Below are 20764 nucleotides of genomic sequence, written 5' to 3'. Positions count from 1 at the left end.
ACCCCCTCACGCCCGGCGCGGCAACAGCAGCCAACCTTCTTCTCTCAGCCCCGCCTCCCCCACGGGCGGCTCTCTCATTGGCCAGTTCAAGTCCGCGGCCGGCCAATCGGGGAAGCGGCGGCGCGGGCGTGATTCGAACGGCACAGTTGCCCGCTCCCCGCATAAAGCACGCAGCCATGACCGCGCGGGTGCCGCAGAAGCTTCCTACTAGCCGCCGCCACCAGCCAGGGTACAGAGGTAACAACTGTCTGATCTCCCCTGGTCCCTGTGTACCTGGTTCTGAAGGGAGTCCCCGTCTACGCTGTGTGGACAATGCTAAGCGTGGAAATAGGACTCCAACGTTAGGTATCTTGGAAAAATAGCCGGGTGGGGGTGGGGACAACAAATAAGCCCTCAAAACTTCAGAGTCCCTTCATCATTGTCTTTTAAATCAAGCTTTCAATAGCAAGCCAATACATCCCTTCAAACCAAGGTGATTTTGTTCATTTAGGCTGAGTAGTGTTTTAGCCAGTTCTGCAAAATCTTAAGCACGTCTAACTTCTATCTTGGGGAAGATCTTAGAAAAGTTTATTAAAGAGGCCATCCTTAATGGACTGGCCAACACCAACATCCTGAGGAATAGCCAGCACGGGGTTTGTTGTGGATAGATCTTGCTTGACCAAATTCATTTACTTCTATGACTAGGTGACCTATCACCTGGACAAGGGAGAAGAGATTGATGTCATATATCTTGACTTCAAAAAAGCCTTTGATCTGGTATCCCTTGATCACCTCTTGGCAAAACTGGCCAACTGTGGCTTTGGGTCCACCAATATGCTGGCTGGGAAATTGGCTCTGTGGTTAGACCCAGAGGGTAGCAATTGATGGCAGTTAATCACATGGTGTCCTGTGACCAGTGGGGTCCCCCAAGGCTCTGTCCTTGGACCTGTATTGTTCAACCTCTTCATTAATGTGGACATTGGTATCAGAAGCGGACTGGCTAAGTTCACCAATGACACCAAACTTTGGGGCAAAGCATCCACACCAGAAGATAGGCGGGTGATCCAGGCTGACATGGACAGGCTCAGCAAATGGGCGGATGAGAACCTGATGGTGTTTAACACCGAAAAATGCAAGGTTCTCCACCTTGGGAAGAAAAACCTGCAGCATCCTTATAGGCTAGGCAGTGTTACACTGGCTAGTGCTATGGAACAAAGAGACTTGGGGGTCATCATTGACCACAAGATGAACATGAACCTGCAGTGTGATGCTGCAGCTAGTAAAGTGACCAAAACACTGGCTTGCATCCATAGATGTTTCTCAAGCAAATCCCGGGATGTCATTCTCCCCTTGTACTCGGCCTTGGTGAGGCCGCAGCTGGAGTACTGCGTCCAGTTTTGGGCTCCACAATTCAAAAAGGATGTGGTGAAGCTTGAGAGAGTCCAGAGGAGAGCTACGCACATGATCAGAGGTCAGGAAAGCAGACCTTATGACGGCAGGCTGAGAGCCATGGGGCTCTTTAGCCTAGAAAAGCACAGGCTCGGGATGACCTGATGGCCACCTATCAGGGGTGACCACCAGGATTTGGGGAACGTTTGTTCACCAGAGTGCCCCAAGAGATGATGAGGTCCAACTACTGCAAAACCATTTCAGACTGGACATAAAGAAGAATTTCTTTACTGTCCAAGCCCCCAAGGTCTTGGAACAGCCTGCCACCGGAGGTGGTTCAAGCACCTACATTGAACACCTTCAGGAGTAAATTGGATGCTTATCTTGCTGGGATCCTATGACCCCAGCTGACTTTTTGCCCTTTGGGTGGGGGGCTGGACTCGATGATCTTCTGAGGTCCCTTCTAGCCCTAATGTCTGTGAAATCTATGTAACTTTTAGCACAGCTTCATATTTAAATCGGTGGCACCGTGGATTCATGTGAGCATATGTACGTATCTGCTGAAATATTTGCAGGGCAAGGGCTTTCCGCTCTAGCATTTTGTTTGGTGCCTCTAGCACAGGGGTAGGGAGTTATCTTGGCTGTAGGGCTGCTTAACAGTTTTGGTGAGGTGTGGAGGGCTGCAAGGGTATCCCCCTGTCAAACTGCTAAGCCCTACCCTTTGACAGGTGCCCTGCCCCCTGGGATCAGGAGTCTTACCCTTGACTCTTGTCCTTTGCCAATGGAAGTGCTTCCTCTTGACCTGTGTACCTGCTTAAACCAAAACAGTCAGTGTTGTTTTCTGCCGGTCTTCCACTGCCTGGGCATAGGTCCTCTGGGCTACTCGCTCACGGGAAGACTCCCTTAACTTGCTCACTATATCTTGATCTCAAAAAAAAAAAAAAGTAGGAGCAGGGAGGATCCTGTGATGGTACAGACTACTGTGAGCGTTCCCAGTCAATGGTGTTTCCTTGGGCTCCGCCTCCCCTACACTCAGTCTACTTGCCAACCAACTCTTGATGGCTCCAGATGTTTCAGTTCTCAGCAAGGCATAGCCAGGGTCTTTCTTTGCCTTTTGTTTTCAGTTATCCCGTTGAATAGAAAGAATATACAATAATTCCAAACTTAAATAATTAGTTCATCATATTAATCTTCACTTGCATCGACTGCCTAGCATCAGTTAAGCAAGAAGGTTAGTAACTGGCAAGGGAGCAGGGAGGAGTGGCTCCCATTTGAAGTCATCCAAGACATTTCTTCCCTCCTTTTCTTCTGTGATGCTGTCGCTCCTGGGTCTGTCTTGCCAAAAAAAAAAGAAGTTTGAGGCTTCTCCTATTCCTTAGTACTGAAGCTTGGAGGGGAGGGGAAGGGGGGAGATAGTGAGGGAGTTGGGGAGGGAGTGGCACCAAGACATGTAGTAGGATGCACGAGGTAGCAGCTTGACCGCCCCCCCCAATGCCCTCCAGCCCCCTGAACGGAGGGGCAAGTGGGCAGGGGAAGGCTCCCAGATGCAGAGTTAGTGCTCCTCAGCCCTACTGGTGGGGGGGGGGTGTCCCTGATCAAGGGGGGGCAGCATGGAGTAGGGCATACACCTCCCCCACACCCTCCTCATCTCTAGGGGTAGGGGCTGTAGTGGGACTGGGACCCCAGGGGACCTGCTTGCCCACACCCATGCACACATCTCCCTGCCCCTTCCTCCCTCCCATTGCTGCACAGAGCATCAACGTTTCTTGTTCTCCTTTCCCAGCTATGGTGAGGGGGGCTGGTGCGGGATGACAGCTTGGCAGGGTGGGCACGAGGGCAGGAGCATTAGGCTTCTCGAGGCGAGCTGGTAGGTGGTGGCACCAGGTGGTGGCGAGCAGGCAGCCTCTGTAGCAAAACGATGTAGGGGCTGGGACTGCTGCACAAGTCTACACATGGCAGCATAGAAAACAGGAGCCCCTCTGCAGCTGTGAGTGTTGGTACCATGGCATTGCTGGCATGGCACCAAATAAAAAGCCCTTTGCATGTTGCAGTATTTCATTTAAGCAAGTCATTTTCTATGCTGCTTAAAGTGACTATACATCTATGCAGCTCCACCAGTGCAAAACATTAGAAGTGTTAATATGGCCTTTACCATTGTATTTCAGACTTCTGATTTGGTGTTGTCGTAACTCCCTTGTGTGCTCTCCATACAAATTCCTCAATCCCTGCTGTCAAAAGCAACTGCATCCATGCTACAGCAACAGTAAAAGATCTGAAAAATCTCAGGCAGGTGAAGGGTACACAATCCCGGTCTCTTTTCCTTACTGAGAAGGCCCTGGGATTTCTTTTGCTTAGTGGTTAATTTAGCAAAACCACTTGTGGAATATTGTAAAAGCAATATTGAATGTATGCAATGCATTTCATGCAACACCAAATGGAAAATGTTCAGTGTTGACATCAAGACTCCTGTGTATATTATTAACAGCAGAATTTCTGGTGTCTGGAGGCATTATTATATCAATTCATCTTTTCATTTCATTTTTTTCTTTGATCTTTTAGAGCAACGACGACAAAAGGTTGAAGAATACCTATCAAGAAGAAAGACTTTTTCTGGCTTGTTCACACAGCAGAAGGAAACGCACAACAGGTTAAGATCACTATTTATAATTGTAGCAGGGTGGCATCCTCAGGGGTGGTCATAAGTCCCTGGAGGCCCCCCAGAAAGTCCCTTTTTTCCCTGCTTGCTCTGAGAACAGTCTCCCCTTTGCTCACCTGCCACACCATGATGTCTTTTATGATTATGAAAGGGAGGCTGCCCCAGGGCTTCCTAGACCTGGTTTTGTTCTAATGACCACTTGGTGGCTGTGGTTCTTTCCCTCATGGGCTAATTGCATTCTTCCGTATGCCCCCTGCACCACATCCCATGCCTTGTAGATAGCATCATCGTTGATGTTTTGCTGCATGTCTATATTCCTTTTCTGGTCTCTCAGCCAGGCTGTCTCTGGGCTGCCAGGCTCTTTGGTCTCTTCATTTGTCACCTTGCTGGGCTACTGGACTCTTCTGGTCCCACTGCACTATTCCCAGCCCCTCGCTAGACAGCTGGCCCCTCTGGTCCTTCCCTTGCTTTTCTTTCAGGGTGTGCTCTCCTAGCCTTTCCCCATCTGTGGCAAGGCAGAGGGGGCTGAGGTTTTAGGGTGCTCCAGACTCGCCTTTCCTTCAGGTTTGGCCTTGGTGGCACTTTCTAGGGGCTGCTCTGCCACAAGCAGTTGCATCATCATGACCCCAAACTCCAGTAGGGTGCAGTTTTTTGTCATACCCAGGATGAGCTTTGGCCCTGGTCTCACTGGCTGTCATGCAGTTCCCTTCTGTGATCAACTCTCACTTTCCTCCAGGCTACCTCTGGCCCTGGCTCTCCTGCTGCTGGGCTCCCTGGTTTCAGTACTGTCTTGGACCCTCCTCTACCTCTGGCCCTGTCCTAGCCATCCTCATTCTGGGCCTCAGTTTCTCCAACCACTTTCTGGCTGTGGACACACCTGTACCTTTGGTTTCTCCCAGGTCTTCCATCTCAGGCCAGTGGAGAACCCCAGGCCCTCTCTGGCTCCAGTAGTCTCCCACTGCAGCTGCCTCTGCCCTTCGGCCTCTCTGAACCCTGGTCCTGCCAGCAGGCCAGTGAGATTCTCTGGGTCGATCTCTCTACCACCTTCTCTTCTGGGCCCTCCTACTCTTCAGATAGCCCTGGCTCGACCAGGGGCTGGGGTGAGTGGGGACAAGCGGGGAGCCCCTGGGGCTCTGCTTGTTTCCACTTACCCCACCTCTTGCTGCAGTGGCCCTGGGAATGGCTGACAGCAGCTGCAGAGGAAACTGTCAGTGGGTGGAGGGTCTGGGAGCTGTGGCTCTTGCTGCTACATGCACCCCGGGAGGGCTGGGGGGCTGTGCTGGACCCTTCCTGGGGGTTGCCCCCAGAACTGTGCACTGGATGAGAGCAGGCTGCTGCCCACCCCGAGCACCAAGAGAAGCCCAGTGCCCCTGCCAGCCCCAGCCTGCAGCAGCAGCCTGCTCCCACATGTAGATCCAGGGGCACGCACCCCATGGGAAGAGCCTGGCACAATCCCCCAGCCTGTGGCCCTTCTGGGGCGTGCATAGCAGCAAGAACTGTGGCCCACACCCACTGACAGTTCTCCCCGACTTTGCTCCATGCTGCATCCCTGGGAGCGGCCAACACCACTTGCCTGCAGCCCTTGGGCTGCTCTGCGCCCCTTCCCTAGCTCCAGTCTCCCTCCCTCCCTTCCTCCCCTACTGCCATGGGAACATCCCTATTTGTTACCTTGTAAACTGGGTTCTCTTTATGCAAACTTGATTTACGTGCAGTTTTCTGGGAACGCATGTACTGCATAAATCAAGGGAAACCTGTAGTAGTGCTCATATTGAATTTAATAGTTCTATTTGTACTTCTTCAGTTAATTTATGCCATGGTTTCTGTGGGGTTCGTTTGTGGGGTCTCTTGCCTATCAGTATAGGTTGAGCATAAGACTGAGACCTAACACTTAGACTACAATTGTCCTTCATCCTTCATAATTGCTGTGGTAAAGTTCCATGACCTGATGTCTTACTAATGTAAAAATAGTGACAGTAACTAGTACAGTCATGACAATATTTGACACATCGACTGCTGCTCCATCTTTTGTTTGCTAAAACCTCATTCAGATAAGTGCTGGTTGAAGGAAGAGAAGGTGTGGTGGATCAATAAGATCCTCTTCTACTTGAAAATACCATGTGTGAATGGTCTAACTTGGGAACATTCAGTTGTGTTGCCAAATGGAACTGTTGCCACTTACCTTATACTCTGTGGCTTGGAATGTTTTATGTTGGGGCTAAATTGCTAGTAGTGCTTCCTTGTTAATCTAAAATTTTTAGTTTTATGATATAGGGAAGCCACCAAAATGTACTTTTAGTGTATCTGATTGCAGTACTCCTTTGAGTAACTCGTAACCCCTTGTTTCCATCTATCTTAAAAGCAGCAACAGAACTGGGAAAGTAGCTTGTGATGAACTGCAAGGAAAAGTAAAGGGCTTAAACTCTGCAAAGCAAAAAATGGTGAGTAGTTTTGGGTTTTTTGTTTGTTTTCCTCTTCCCCCCCTTCCTTCCCTCCCCATTTTAAACTGATAATTAAATCCTAATCGAACTTGTTTGGAATTTGTAGCTGCAAAACTCAGACACTGTTGTATTTAACAGGTAATATTTTGTTTCACAATGTTTATATATAAATATAATACAAATATAATATAAATATAATTTTAGATATAAATATAATTTTGTTTCACAATGTTATATATATATAAAAAAAAAAAGCTTCCTTAGATATGAATTAGATAGCAGTAGAATAGACTAGAAGATGAATAGATAGCATATTCTTTTATGAATAGAATATGAATAGATAGCAGTAGAAACACATTACTACTGCTGTCCAGTTCCTTTAGTGCTTTAGAGCCTTGCAAAACTCTCCTTGAAGATGTGTGTATCTAATGTGATTTTAAAAAAGTGTCCTGAACTAAGAGGTGGGAAGAATGAAGTAATGGAGAAAACTTAATTCTTTTAAGCATGAGGACTGTAGTTCAAACTGTAGAATAGCTTTTATTATGAGTATGAGAAGACGGGGTGCTATAACTGGAAAATTTCAACTAAGATTTTTAACACTTGGCCTCTGACTAGTTGCTTTCTCTATTTTTCTAAGTGTTTCTATTTCTTTAATAATTTATTAAGGAAGTTGAAAGGTCTTCAATTTGACAGCAAACAGGTGATTAAATGAAACTTGGCACTGATGTAACTGTAAAGTGCTTCCAAATGCTATACCGGGTGCTGACAAACGCACTAAGCATGTTTAGAAGGGACGAAGTAAATCTTTGCAAAGCCGAAAGCAGTTTTCCCTTTATCATATTTCTTCATATACCTTTTCAGACCAGATGGGCACAGGTTTTGCTTGCTGCCAGGACAGCTTATGAGAGAGACTTAACTTGCAAATGAAATTCCTTCCTATGTGGTATAGGGGAAGTGGGGAAGTATAGGGAGCCAAAGGCACAAAGAAACACTGATTCAAATTCTAGGGTTTTCAGTTTGAATGGTAGAAATCCCAAGAAGGTGAAGAGAAGATCCCAAGGTAACAAGAAGGTAAAACTTAAAGGTGATGGAACTAATTTAGAAGGAAAGGTTGAAAATGTTAATACTCTGTTTCAATTCATAGTTTCGTAATTGGTAGGGTCGGAAGGGACCTGAGCGGATCATCAAGTCTGACCCCCTGCCATGGGCAGGAAAGAGTGCTGGGGTCAAATGGCCACAGCTAGGTGATTATCTAGCCTCCTTTTGAAGACCTCCAGGGTAGGAGCAAGCACCACTTCCATTGGAAGTTGGTTCCAGATCCTAGCCACCCTGACTGTGAAGTAGTGCCTCCTGATATGTAGCCTGAATCTACTCTCAGTCAATTTATGGCTGTTATTCCTTGTTACTCCCGGTAGTGCTTGGGGGAACAGGGACTCTCCCATTGCCTGCTGGTCCCCCTTGGCAGTTTATAGGCAGCCACCAGATCCCCTCTCAGCCTTCTCTTGTGGAGGCTGAACAGGTTCAGGTCCTGTAGCCTCCCCTCATAGGGCCTGCCCTGCTGCCTCCGATCATGCGAGTGGCCCTCCTTTGGATCCTCTCAGTGCTGTCCACATCCCTCCTGAAGTGCGGTGCCCAGAACTGGACACAGTACTCCAACTGCGGCCTGACCAGTGTTGCATAGAGGGGGAGGATCACCTCCTTGGACCTGCTTGTGATGCATCTGGATGAATCACAAGGTGACTTTGTGACCTTCCTGACTGTGTCCTCGCATTGGCAGCCCATGTTCATCTTGGAATCAGTAATAACTCCAAGATTTTTTCTGCTTCTGTGATGACAAGAAGAGTTCCCCAACCTGTAGGTATGCTGCTGGTTCTTCCTCCTCAGGTGCAGCACCTTGCACTTGTCAGTATTGAAACCCATCCTGTTCTCATCCAGCCACTCCTGTAACCTGTCCAGATGTACTTGCAGCCTGTCCCTCTCCTCCAGCGTGCCCACTTCTCCCCACATCTTAAGTGTCATCACAAATTTGAACAAGATGCTTTTCACCCCCTTGTCCAACTCGCTGATGAAGATGTTGAACAATGTGGGCCTGAGGACTAAGTCCTGGGGAACCACACTGCCCACATCCCTCCAGGTCAAAAATGACCTGTCCACCACCACTCTCTGGGTGTGGCACTCTGGGGTGAAGATCGTCAGGACCTGCAGATGTGAACACGTCGAGTCCCACCAGAAGTTCCCTGACTAGGTCCTCACTGACCCTGAGCCTAGCTGCACCTCCCCTGGGTCTTTTGGGGTTCCTGGTGGGAGGGGAGGGGGATGACTCAGTCCCTGCTCAGAAAAATCAAGGCAAAGAAATTGTTAGAGGTAATCTTTGTTGTCTGGTGCGACAACCAGATTTCCTAGCATGTCCTGCAGAGGAACATTACCCAGTACTTTCTTTTTACCCCCTATTTATTTTAAAAAAGGACTTGTTGTCCTTCTTGTTATCTTTCATCCGGGTTGCTAGTCCCAGTTCCGTCTCCACCTTAGCCTTCCTAACAGCCCCCCTACAGTCTTAAGCAATGGAGGTATAATCCTCCTTGGTGATGGCCCCTCCCTTCCATTGTATACCCCTCCTTTTTAGCTTTGAGACGTTCCTGGATGCTTTTGGTGAGCTGTGGGGGCTTTTGAGTACTCCTCTCCCCTTTGATCCATGTCAGGATTGTCATCCTTTGGGCTTGGAGGATCATCTTCTTAAGGAATGGCCATTCTTCTTGGACTCCCAACTCCCCTCCCCTCTGGGACCTCGGTGTCTCCCCGACTAGTCCCCTTACCTCATTGAAATCCAGCCTTCTGAAGTCCAGGGCTGTTGTCTTGCTCTAGGCCTTTGCCACCTGGTGCTGGATGGTGAATTTCTATAGGCGATGAGTGCTATCAACCAGGTGGTCAAGAACCTGCAGTTCACCTGTGGCCAGGACCAGGTCCAACAAGGCATCTCCCCTGGTGGGACTGCACCTCCTGGGTTAGATGGAGGTCCTGTAATTTGGCTAGGAACCTATGTGAGCGGTCAGACCTGGCTGACTGCTCTTCCCAGCAGATGTCTGGATAGTTTAGGTCACCCATGATGACCACATCCCTTGACTTAACTGCCTCCGCGAACTGATCTGAGAATTTGTGGTCCAGCTCTTTCCCCTAGTTGGGTGGTCTGTAGTAGACCCACACCGTTATGTCCCTTTCCCCCTGACCCCCTTGTATTCTGACCCAGAGCACTTCAGTCTGCCCCTCCTCTGACCCAATGCTGTTTGTTGAGGATGTGTATTGCTCTTTGACATGGAGCACCACACCCCTTCCTTTCCTTCCCGTTCCATCCCGCCTATACAGCCTATAGTCCTTGATGTTTACTACCCAGTCTTGTGTTGGATCCCACCAGGTTTCAGTGAGCCCCACTATGTCTGGATTTGTATTAGCAGCAGGAGGGTGAGTTCCTCCTGCTTGTTCCCCATACTATGAGCATTAGTGTAGAGGCATTTAAGGCCTGAAGGTGTTTGCACCACCCCCGTAATCTCAGGACTATCTGGGTCCCTGTCTCTTACCTGGGTATTATTTGTGCTTGTCGCCTCAAGTTCCAGTTATTGAAGAGGTGATGGAATTTTTTCCTTTTATCTGTTGTTTTAGTCTTAAACTGATAGGGGGATAAGCATAATATGGGTCTTAGATCGCTACTGTCTAAAGAACATGGTTAGTTTTAAGTTCTAAAATTTACTTTTAAAATCTCACTTTAAAACCTAATTCAGCATAAAAAGAAACATATTTTAAATGCGTTAGAACCTTTGCAAACCAAAAGTATCTTGAGCAGTAGTGTGCAGTCCTATAAGGCTGCTGCTTGTGATACTTTTCTATCTCGAAGGTGTGTTAGGGTACTAAAAACAGTGTCTCTTTAGTTGAAGTGACATTTATAGGAATTAATTTTACAAAAGCCATATTTCTAGTATTCCACACAATCTGCTCTTACTCTTAACAATCCTTTAACTAGAAATATATTAGTTAGCAGTCACCTTTTACCATTTCACTACTTCGATCTTTCAACTTTCCATAAATTATAAAGCGTGCACAGTGCTGAATTGGTTGCTGTAGGGAAGAATGCCTCGTCCATTTGGAGGAGAATGTCTATGTCAGACTAAATGAAATTAAACATTCAAAGCTACATATTCCCCAGAATGCACGGGGAATCTCCCACTAATGTCTGTAGGCTTGTATAGAGATTAAGAGGAGTATGCAGTAATGACACGTGATATTGACTGAATGCTTTTATTGCATTTGATAAGGAAAAACTGCTCTTCTGTGTTTCTCTCTGGTCTTCCCTCCCAGCTTCTGCCTTTTGGGGGGTTTGCTTTTACAATGTTAACTATTCTATGACTCACTGTTAGTTCTTGGATTGGCAACTGTTGGCACTGAAGGAGGGATGGGGGGTTTGCATTTTAGGATTGAACTTCCCCCCCCCCATATCCTATAAGATAATTAAATGATAACTCATATTTGAGTTAATTTCAGGTTCCTGGTAGCCTCAAGCAGAAGACTTTTTATATTCATGTGTGCTTAGTTCAGATTTAAAACTCCATCTGTTGCAGTCATAATGGCTACAAATATTACCAGAAGGTTAGTTTCTGCACAAGTCTGCCCTAGTAGCTCTACACTGGCCTCTTCTAAACTGGATCTAGGGCTGCTTTAATTCTTGTTAAGTGTTTGGGTGAGGATTTTTGCATAGTATATTTCTTTTGCATGTTCTACAAGGAGGATTTCCTTGGGTACGATTAGGGACCTACCAAACTTATGATTCATGATTTTTGCAGAAACTGACTTGGGTCCCCACAAAAAAACATGGGAACCATAAAAAAAACAAGGAAATGGGGTAAGGGAGCTGCAAACAGAGGTGGGAAGCCCTGGCATCCTGAAGCATGGTAGGGAGGGGGCACCGTTTCGCGGTAGAGCACAGCTGGGGCCCTCAGAAATCTCACCATCTGTCAATCTCTGAGGAGGGGTGAGATTTCTGAGGCCCCTTGGCCAGTCAGTGGGGAAGGGGTGCTGTCGTCTGCTGCAGAAATGGTGCTGGATGTTGTGCCATGATGGTGAAATATGGAGGTAGCCTCCCTGAATTAGGTAGGTCCCAAGGTATGATGCATCTCCACTTTAAGACCACTTGCGGTGTTTATTTCTTTTTCCTTCCCCCCACAGGCTCTGCATTTCCTTTTAGTGACTTGTATGTTGCATGGCATTAGTGTATTTTTGATATCTTCATGAAAATACTTCTGTTTCAGGAAAATAAAGAAAATGCTGAGAGCTCTCCAGGGAACAAATCAAGCAGAACTTTGGAAAAAGGCATGGCATCTTTAAATGACATAAATGTGAAGGCTACTACCATATTAACAGAATCTAGTGCAAGAGCAAACTGCAGTTCTGAAGATCTTAGTCCAGCTGTTAACGCTTCCAAAAATGAAGCTGTTGAAACCCAAACCCAACTGATGTCATTTAGCCAATCCTTCCTGCACAAAAGAAGCATCAAAGAGAAGAAACTGATTGCAGAAAAGCAGATATCTGATGCCAGCCTTCCAAAGAAACCTGTGCTTGGTTCCTATCGTGGCAAGATTATCCCATCCAAGATAAATTCCTTCTGGAAAACACAAGATGATACAGATGGAAGGAGTTCTTCAGCAAACAAAAAGCCTGTGGTTGTCTCCCAACTAAAAGTGAGACCATCACTTCCAAGCAGTAATAGTGCAGTCATGAAAACCATCAAAGCAACAAACTCAGCTAGTGCAGTGAAGTTGAAAGGTACTACCCCCTTCCAGAACAGGCCACCTGCAAAGGCTTCTATTAGCCATTCACAGTCCACTCAGAACAAGGAGAAACAAACATCTAGTAGTGTGTTAGGAAGTACTACAACTGTCCAAAGAAAGCCTAGTAAAAGTGTGGCGCTGCCATTAAAGACAGCTTTTCCCAGCGCTAAAACTCTTTTTGTGGCTGGGGCAAAGAAAACTGAAGCTTCATCCAAAGATGTAAGATCAGGTGCTTCAGCCAAATCTGTTTCTCTGACTTCTGGTGCCAGTTCCACTCAGGATAAAAAAGCTGTTGGCAACAAACTTATTCTGCCAAAGGAGTCAGCTGAAGACAGAAGGTAATGTAATTAATAAAAGATTAAGGTTTCTCTGATTGCAATAGGCAGGTCTAAAGAGATTTGAATGGCTGTGTCTGTTGTTGTAGGTGCACTGTCACACAGGTGAATGCTCACTATTAAATGCATACTTAACATTTTGATCACTTGGAATCTACTTTCTTTCAAACACTACATTGAAAGCTAAGAAGCTGATGCAATTAAGAGCTGAATTCAGCTCTTTAGGCCATCAGCTTGTCCTGCTTGCAACATCACAAAGGCATATAGTACCAGTGCATCTTTTAGCTCTTTTGTGTGGTGGTGATCTTGCTAAGCATGGCATTAATGTGTATTTAATCAAATTACATATGTGTGTGCAAAATAATAGTTTAGTGTAAGATGTATATAGAAGTGAAAGTAACGTTTGTAATAAACTAAGTATTTTAAGATGGGAGTGATAGGGGGTCAACAGCATGGCTAAATTCAGTAGTGGAAGAGTATCTTTCAGTTCAAAGTGAAAGACTGTTGTTTTTTTTACTTAGATAATTGGTAATAGGCCTTACTGGATACTTGTTTGTGTGGTAGCCTATGTGCAATGGGTTGGTATTCTTGATGCTGTGTCTAGTAGACATTGCCAGTTTGGAATATAGATAGTCCCAGCATAAAAACAGTTGAAGTGGCTGTCGTTCAGATTTGACATGGCTCTGGAAGTTCTTTCCAGATGCAGCCAATGTATCCTGCTCTAGGGAGCATCTGTTGCTGTTGCCTGTACTTTTCCTGTTCTGAGGCTTGGGGGATTCAGTATTCAGACCATCTAGTACAGGGGGTGTCAACCCGGGGTACACTTACCCCCAGGGTTACTTTGAAAGGGGCTAGAGGGTGTGGGCAGGCAGGGATGGACAGAATGCTGCCACCCACTGCCCTGTGCCCCTGCTGCTTCTCGGGAGCAGGGCTGGGGGGAAAGGGGGACGGCAGCAGCTCCCCTCTGCGGGCAGTACTGGCCAGCTGGATGCAAGGGGATGCGGGGGTAGAACTTGTATGCAGTGGTGGCTGCTGCTGCCATTCAGCACCCCGTGCCGCTACCACTGCTGCATGCAAATCCTCCCCCCTTGCCCCTCCTGCTCCATGTCCGGCCACTGCCACCCTTTCCCCTAGTTCGCTAGAAATGTACCCAGAAATGGTATGCTCCTTTAAAGGGTTGAAAACCCTGGTCTTGTATTTATGACAAGTACTAAACTCCAGACTTTTTCTCTAAATCTTCAGGGCCCCTCCAGTAATTTAGAAGTAGTTCCTTTGCACTATACAGAAAGAGGCTGCCTGGTGGTCTTGTGTTTTTGGTTTTTCCTGTCTCTTTTTATCTCAGTCTTATGCTTCTGCTGGGATGGACAAGATGGGCATGTACTGGGTTATTCAAACTCTCTAGCAGCTGAAATAGTGTCCAGAGATTTAAAGCTCCTATCCATGGTTATAGATGTACATCTTGAGGATTAGTGAAGGTGAACAAAGGGTCCTATAAAGATTCTTTTCTTGTCTATACCCAAAGTATTCCTTTGTGTAAACTACTTTGACTGGCCCTAATTTTTGTGTTTATTAAGTGCTACTCTGATTTTAATTCCAATGAAGAATTCGTCTAGCTGAATGGAGGGCATCCAAAGGAAAAGCATTTAAGAAGCCACTTCCTACTGCTGTGCCACTTACCAAACCTGAGGGCAGCACATTACACACAACCTCCCAAAAACCAGTTGAATCTTTTTGGACTACAATAGAAGAGGAGGACGAGGAAGGAATAATCAGTGAAAAAGTCACCAAGACTCTTGCAGAGTGTCTCCATTCAACAGAACAGGTACCAGTTCTGTGGCACGAAGTTCCTAATTTTGCAGACCATTAGGGCCTGGGGATCTGACTGATTTAAAGGGATTCATGTGATCCAGATCTACATAACTATCCACTGAATTATGAAGCAAAGCTTGCACTAAAATGTCGTGACCTCTTTTTACACAATGTTTGTGTTGGGAGGAAGGAATTAAATATGTAGTCACTTCATTGCTTTGTTAGCTTACTTTTTGCTAAAAAAAATGCCTATAACTTTTATGGATTATTAGTTATATTCTGCCAAAGGATTTGCCTACAGTGATTCTGTAGGAGATGGATAGGATTCAACTAATGAAGAAGAGGAACTCATTTTATATTTCAGTGTATAGACAAAAGCTTAATTTGTTGGAACTTGGTACATGTCTTAAGATGTTAATCTTAATATACTACCAGAGTTTAACAGTATAAATATATTTATCAGTTTCATCAGGATAACTCTTGAAAAACATAAGTAAACAGGTTTTCTGGAACGAGTATATTTCTGTTTCTTTGGAGAATGGGTTCATTTGAGACTAAATCTTCTTTGCTATTTTATGTTCCCTGTTAGGGGTGTCCACGGGATAAAATACATGCCACTCTGGACAACCTAATTCAGTGTGTTCCAAAGGCAAAAAAAATTGCTAAGTATTGGGTGTGTCAGATGCGTCTTGAACAGACGGGTCCCATTGAGAAGATCATTGCTGTTTATGAGGAGGCTATTTTGGCAGGAGCAGAGGTGAGGAACATAATTTTGTGGTGTTGTGGAAATGGATGAAAAGGGAAGACAAACTTTGAATTTACTTGGAGCAGAGCTTCCATATATTAACACTAGTTGACTTCAGCAGAGAGGTAATCCAGTCACACTGACTTGACCCAAGCTCCTGATTTTGTATTTGCTAGTCTGCATGTGCACTTCAGTAAATACTCAAACACTGCTCTTAAGAGGGAGGGAAATGATCGCATGTCACTGACATGTAATGTTCAGCCTAGGGGAAATTTCTGACTAAAACTAATAACAAAGTCCTATTTCTTGATGCTTTTAGTCTCCCCTGCTGCCCCCTCCCCTCCCGACACAAATTGTATAGCTTCTTATGTTACTCAGAGTTGCCCATCACGATTAATTTTTTTTTTTTGATTAATAAAAAATTACCCTTTTAGAACACAACTTCAGAATGCAAAAATTCAGGCTGCAGTAGCAATTATGCTATTACATAGTACAGGGAACATCAAAAGCAATAGAACAGTAAATGGTGGTTCAAGCCCCATTTGCAGTATACAAGAGTAAAACTTCATTTTGTGCTATTATGGGATCAACTCTATATACACAACAAAACATATACATCAGGACAAAAAATATATATTTTTTAAATAACATTAAAATAGACTATTGTAAATGTTTAATTTTTAGTATATAATTTGTGTTCTTCTGGTTCCAAAATGGCAAACCTGCTTCCTAAAAGGGAGTACTTCTGGAGGCAAGGGTAATTCTTCCAGTTCCAAGATGGTGACCAAGGGGCAGGACACCTGCTAAGGGATGGGGCCACCCTTGCGGCCCCCAACAGCTCACCAAAACTTGTTAAATGGCCCTCCAGTCAAAATAATTGCCCGCCCCTCATTTACAATAAATAGGGAGCATGAGTGTGTTTAAATGGAAGCTATACTAATACATTTCTGTTCCTTGTTGGAATTTGCTCTCTGGAGTTAACAGAAGCCATTTTTCCCAGCCTAAACAGGAGTTACGGAGTACAGTAGCAGATATTATGAAGAATTCTGAGTGTCTTTCCAAGTCACAGCCTGGTAAGTTTGGTTCCCTTACCATCCCCCAATTAATCTTAAAATACCTGTCTTTAAAAAAAACACCCTGCATTATTCCAGCAAAAGTTGCTTTTGTTAGTCATATGTCAAGAAAACTTGTTTTGGCAATCAGTTTTAATGCCTAAACCCCATCTCAGCTGCTAGCATTTTACGAAGACTGACAAGTAACACCTGTCAGTTCTTCTCATCTTTTATTCTGCAGTAACTCTCAGTATTGTCTGACCTCTTTAGCACCTACTGTTTTAATAAGGTTAAAGGCTAAAGTCAGTTCTTTGGGTTACAGATATTCAAGGGTGCAGAAGTAGCAGCAACCATCTCAAAGTCACTGTTGAGAAAATACCTTTGATCTACTATACTAATTATCTACTCTTCATAAAATATTGAGTGCCTAGAATACAAGATGCTACACAGAGGGCTTTGTTACACCTTTATGCTGTGACCTGAACAAATGTTGATTGGCTTTATTGCTAGTTTGGACTAGTCATACCCTTTAGTCTAGACCTTCCTGCTCACCAGGCCTAATGGGAAGTCACAGCTATGCAGGGACAGCTGCCTGCTGGGTGCAGATGGGCTTCCGGCTGGCAGCAGCTACCCAGAGGCTGCAGTTGGGAGGCTCCAAACAGCCGTGCTGGGCTCTGGTGCGTGCACCCATGCATTGGAATGGTCGGTGGGGGAGAAGCCTGAGGCAGCGCAGGTCTGGTCTCTCCCCTCCTGGCACGGCGCTGGTGACTGGGTTCTGGAGCCTGGCCCAGGCTGACTGCAAACAGCTGCGCCCTGGGCAGCTGCAGCAAGCAGGCTGCAAACAGCTGTGCTGGGCTTCACAGCTCCAGCATCAGCTCCATGCTGGCGGCAACTGCACAGCACCTCACAGCTGCACTGCCCCACTGTCCACTGAGGTGCGTGCACAACTGCAAACAGCTGCATCGGGCTCTTGAACCCTGCTATAACCTCCGTGCTGGGAGCAGGGGAGAGACTAGGGCTGTGCTGCCTCAGACTCCTTCCCCACTGCCTGCTCAGAAATGCGGGTGTACGCACTGGTACGGAGCTGATGCCGGAGCCCAGCACAGCTGTTTGGAGCCTCCCGGCTGCAGCTGGCCCCAGCTCTGGGTAGCTGCTGCCAGCCAGGAGCCTGGGCTGCTCCCAGCAGGCAGCTGCGATGCTGTAAGCCCTGCTGGGAGCAGCCGGGCTCCGTCACTGGCAGCAGCTACCCAGAGCTGGGGCTGGCCGTGGCGTGCCAAGCAAAATGGTCTCGCGTGCCATGCTTGGCACATGTGCCGGGCGATTGCCGACCCCTGGCCTAGAGGCTCCAAATTCTGCAGGTGGCCATGGCCCACGCACCTGATAGCCCAGTGGGCCAGATAAAGATATGGCCCACACTGTCATTCTGACACCCCTGTTCTACGGTATATGAAATTGAACATTCAGAATTGTAGTCAATTTTGAAAAATGTAGGCCATTGCTGTCTGAAGAGACTTGGCATGCTTGTAGGTAAGTGCTCTTTGCAGGGTGGATTACAGTGAAACTACATCACTGAAACAATTCAATTAATTCAGTTTCCTTGGCCATGCTGTAGAAGCTCTAGGATTTCAAAGACTACCTTTAAAAGGGCCCATTTATGGGTCCAACTGCCATATTCTTGATTTCAACTGCCACCCCCCACCCCTTCCCACCATATTGCACACTGCTGCTGTTGTTTACTGGATCTTTAGTTGTGATTTAATCATGACCTGCATTTTTATTCTGATACACTTTTTCAGAGATGTGTGTGAAGGAGGAAGTTGATTTAAATAATGATAGAGACGAAATCAACAATGAAGCTAACTCTTCTATTGGGAAGGTAGAGGAGACCTTCCAAATGCTCAACCTGAATGATGACGAAAAGCCAGAAGTGACAAATGAAGTGAAAAAAGAAGAAAAAATTGTTTTGGTTTCAGAGATGAATGAAGAATACTCATCTAAAGAAGATGAACACAGAAATAAAGAAAAAAGAAAGAAAATGGTAAAATATAAAGATGACCAGGATAATAATGATGCAGTAAGGGTGCTGCCCTCAGAATCTAGGACTCCAGACAAGGAAAATGAAGCATCTTATGTAATTAAATACAGTGTGTCAACTACTCCACACTTAGAGAGGTAAGATGATCTATGGTAAGTTTGGGACATGAATACGTGGCCTGTTTATGCTCTCAACAGCAACCTCAGGATCTTCATGAAACTCGCAAGCAGTTATCTGGTCTTAGCTGCTTGTACAAAGCGGTGTTACAGCATCCTTCTCCTGGGTGGTGGAGAGCATATAATAGACTGTTCTGTCAATTGGCTAATGGGTAACCTGAGGTGGAAACAGATGATGCACCTGTAACCAGTGTAGATTTACTGCAGACTTTTTTCCCAGAATTAACTTGCCCTGAACTAGAGGCATTTATACTAGTACAGCTGTTAAGAGGCAACATGGGTGGCTTTTTTTCCTGGCCTAACCACTTTTTTTTCTCTGAGTGACTTAGCCCAGTCTGTCCTTGGACAAAATGAATTTGGAGCATAAGTCTACGGAAGCATGTGTAAAACTGTCGGTTGGGAGAGGAAGCGGAGGAATGTTTTCTTTCCTTTCGTTGGGAGGATTGGATTGTGTAAAGCGGGGAACATTGCTTTCTATGTCAGTAGGTTTGGGGACTTTCAGTTGGATGGTGCCATGCAGCAGCAGTTTTAACACTGAACGGATGTGTCTACACATTGCCATATGACAACATATGCTACAGCACTGCTTTCTTTTGGAAATTCTATGGTGCAGCGCAATAACTGCCTATACTGCACCGTGCATGCGGCGGACAGTTAGATTTTGCCGCTATGTTGTCATAGCAGCATACTACAACGGGGGAGTGTGCTGCTACGGTAATGTAGCTGCTGATCACATGCAGACTCACATGACTAGTACATCACTCTGCCCCATGTTTCTTTAGTGACACGCTACGTCGTGCTAATGTGTAGATGTTCCCAAAATGTCTCAAAATGTATCTCTGACAATAATGCTTGCTTTTTTGTGTGTGTGTTCTGTTTCTTAACACTTAGAGAGAAGAGAAAGATGCAGTGTGTGGCAACTGGCTCTGCGGTTAAAGATCTAAGATTCCTGACTCCTGTGCGGCGTTCTCGACGTCTTCAGGAGATGAGCAAGCTAAATATGTTTAAGGATCATGATCCCATGGTTTCTTCACTTGAACAGCTGAAAGAATTGGGATCCCAAAGCAATGCCTTTATCTTCAGAAAGAACAGTGCACTATAATCTACTGCAGGAATAGTAAAAGTAACAATAACTTTACAAAGAAGGCACTTGCCCTCTTTAAGAGAAGCGTTGACTCCTTGCTCATTTGTGTAGCTGATATAATACAAAACTTGCAAAGCTGGTTTAATTATATCTAAAGGCTGTAGTCAAGCTTTTAAACTAATAATGTGTGTATACTCTCTCAAGCTGTTGTGGTTTAAAAAAAAGTTTGGTCTGTTTTGGTATTGTAAATTATTCAGGTCTTGTTTAAATACAGTATGGAACTACAAATTAAGGAATAGGTTAACATACTCAGTTATCTCCCTTGTTCCTATAATGAATTGTTAGGACTACCCATTGCTTTACATTGGTGAATCCCCATAAGACAAATGTGTTTCATATTGCATGCAATTTTAGATTATTCAGTTTTTTTTAAAAGTGTTCCTATATAAAGATGAAATATCTAAAAGATGGTCAATAGGAAAGTAAAGTCAACCTCTCTGTTTTGTGTTGGGTTTTTCTGTTTTGTGGTTTTCATCTTGTTGTGACATTTTGTTTTTGCATGGGTTTGTCTCTTTTGGTTTTTAGTACTTGTTTTCAAAGAAAAACAGACTTTCTACAAGTGGTACTAATGGAAGCTTTTCTATTTTAAGAAGCTGACATAGCGAGGGACTTTTAATTCCATTGTCTAGGAAACTACTTAGGGCTTCAATGTTTTGTGCTTTGCATGGGGCCCCTATACACTAATTTTCTGTATTTAATGTTTTAATATAGGCTTGTATTAATCTGTTCCATGGTAGAGGTTTCTATTAAACTGATCAATTTGAGTTACAGTTGCTTTATTTGTATTATTTATAGGTTAAAGCATGGTAGTTATTAGTAGTTATGACTATCCAATTTCCAAAGTTAGAAATTTGGGAAGAGTGGATTTCTCTTTTTAATAGCTGATTCCAGGAAGTTATCAGTAAATGGGAAATTATCAGTATCTTCCAAGTTCCAGGCAGATTTTGCATTATATCTCTCACTTCAACATAATAGTAATAGAATAATAGAAAACTAGGACTGGAAGGGACCTCAGGAGATCTAGTCCAGGGGTTGTTAACTGGGGATACGCATACCCTTGGAGATACTTGGGAAGGCCCTAGGGCAGGGGTGGGCAATTATTTCAGGCGGAGGGCCACTTACTGAGTTTTGGTAAGCCATCGAGGGCCACATGACAGGCAGCCAGGGGCAGATGAATATTAATTTTCTAAATT

At 45.3% G+C, this 20764-nt stretch overlaps 1 protein-coding gene across 4 annotated transcripts; it reads left to right on the top strand.

The window, feature by feature from the left end:
• Positions 1–106: 106 nt before the first annotated feature.
• Positions 107–20335, top strand: CKAP2 (cytoskeleton associated protein 2). 4 transcript variants are annotated; one of them, XM_090026827.1, is made up of 9 exons: positions 107–237; positions 3928–4015; positions 6387–6462; positions 11757–12613; positions 14213–14432; positions 15009–15176; positions 16165–16237; positions 18013–18388; positions 19319–20335. In XM_090026827.1, exons 1-9 carry the CDS (start codon positions 177–179, stop codon positions 19527–19529), a joined length of 2130 nt encoding a protein of 709 aa, XP_089882953.1. In that variant the 5' UTR covers positions 107–176; the 3' UTR covers positions 19530–20335. The 4 variants fall into 4 exon arrangements, with proteins under 4 accessions (XP_089882953.1, XP_089882945.1, XP_089882936.1 ...); XM_090026819.1 differs by having other exon boundaries at positions 6384–6462; XM_090026810.1 differs by having other exon boundaries at positions 159–345.
• The last annotated feature ends 429 nt before the right edge of the window (positions 20336–20764 follow it).

The sequence above is a fragment of the Crocodylus siamensis genome, chromosome 1, assembly GCF_052110815.1.
Source record: "Crocodylus siamensis isolate JL-2025a chromosome 1, ASM5211081v1, whole genome shotgun sequence".
Classification (NCBI taxonomy): Eukaryota; Metazoa; Chordata; order Crocodylia; family Crocodylidae; genus Crocodylus; species Crocodylus siamensis.
Note: the sequence above shows the minus strand (reverse complement) of the source record. Positions and strands in the feature narration are given on the sequence as shown.

Excerpts from the sequence above, each read along its gene's own strand:
- CKAP2 (XM_090026801.1), top strand. The coding sequence starts at position 177 with ATGACCGCGCGGGTGCCGCAGAAGCTTCCTACTAGCCGCCGCCACCAG. Across the intron at positions 4,016-6,383 it reads CAGAAGGAAACGCACAACAG|CAGCAACAGAACTGGGAAAG; the intron begins GTTAAGATCACT and ends CTATCTTAAAAG. Across the intron at positions 6,463-11,756 it reads ACTCTGCAAAGCAAAAAATG|GAAAATAAAGAAAATGCTGA; the intron begins GTGAGTAGTTTT and ends CTTCTGTTTCAG.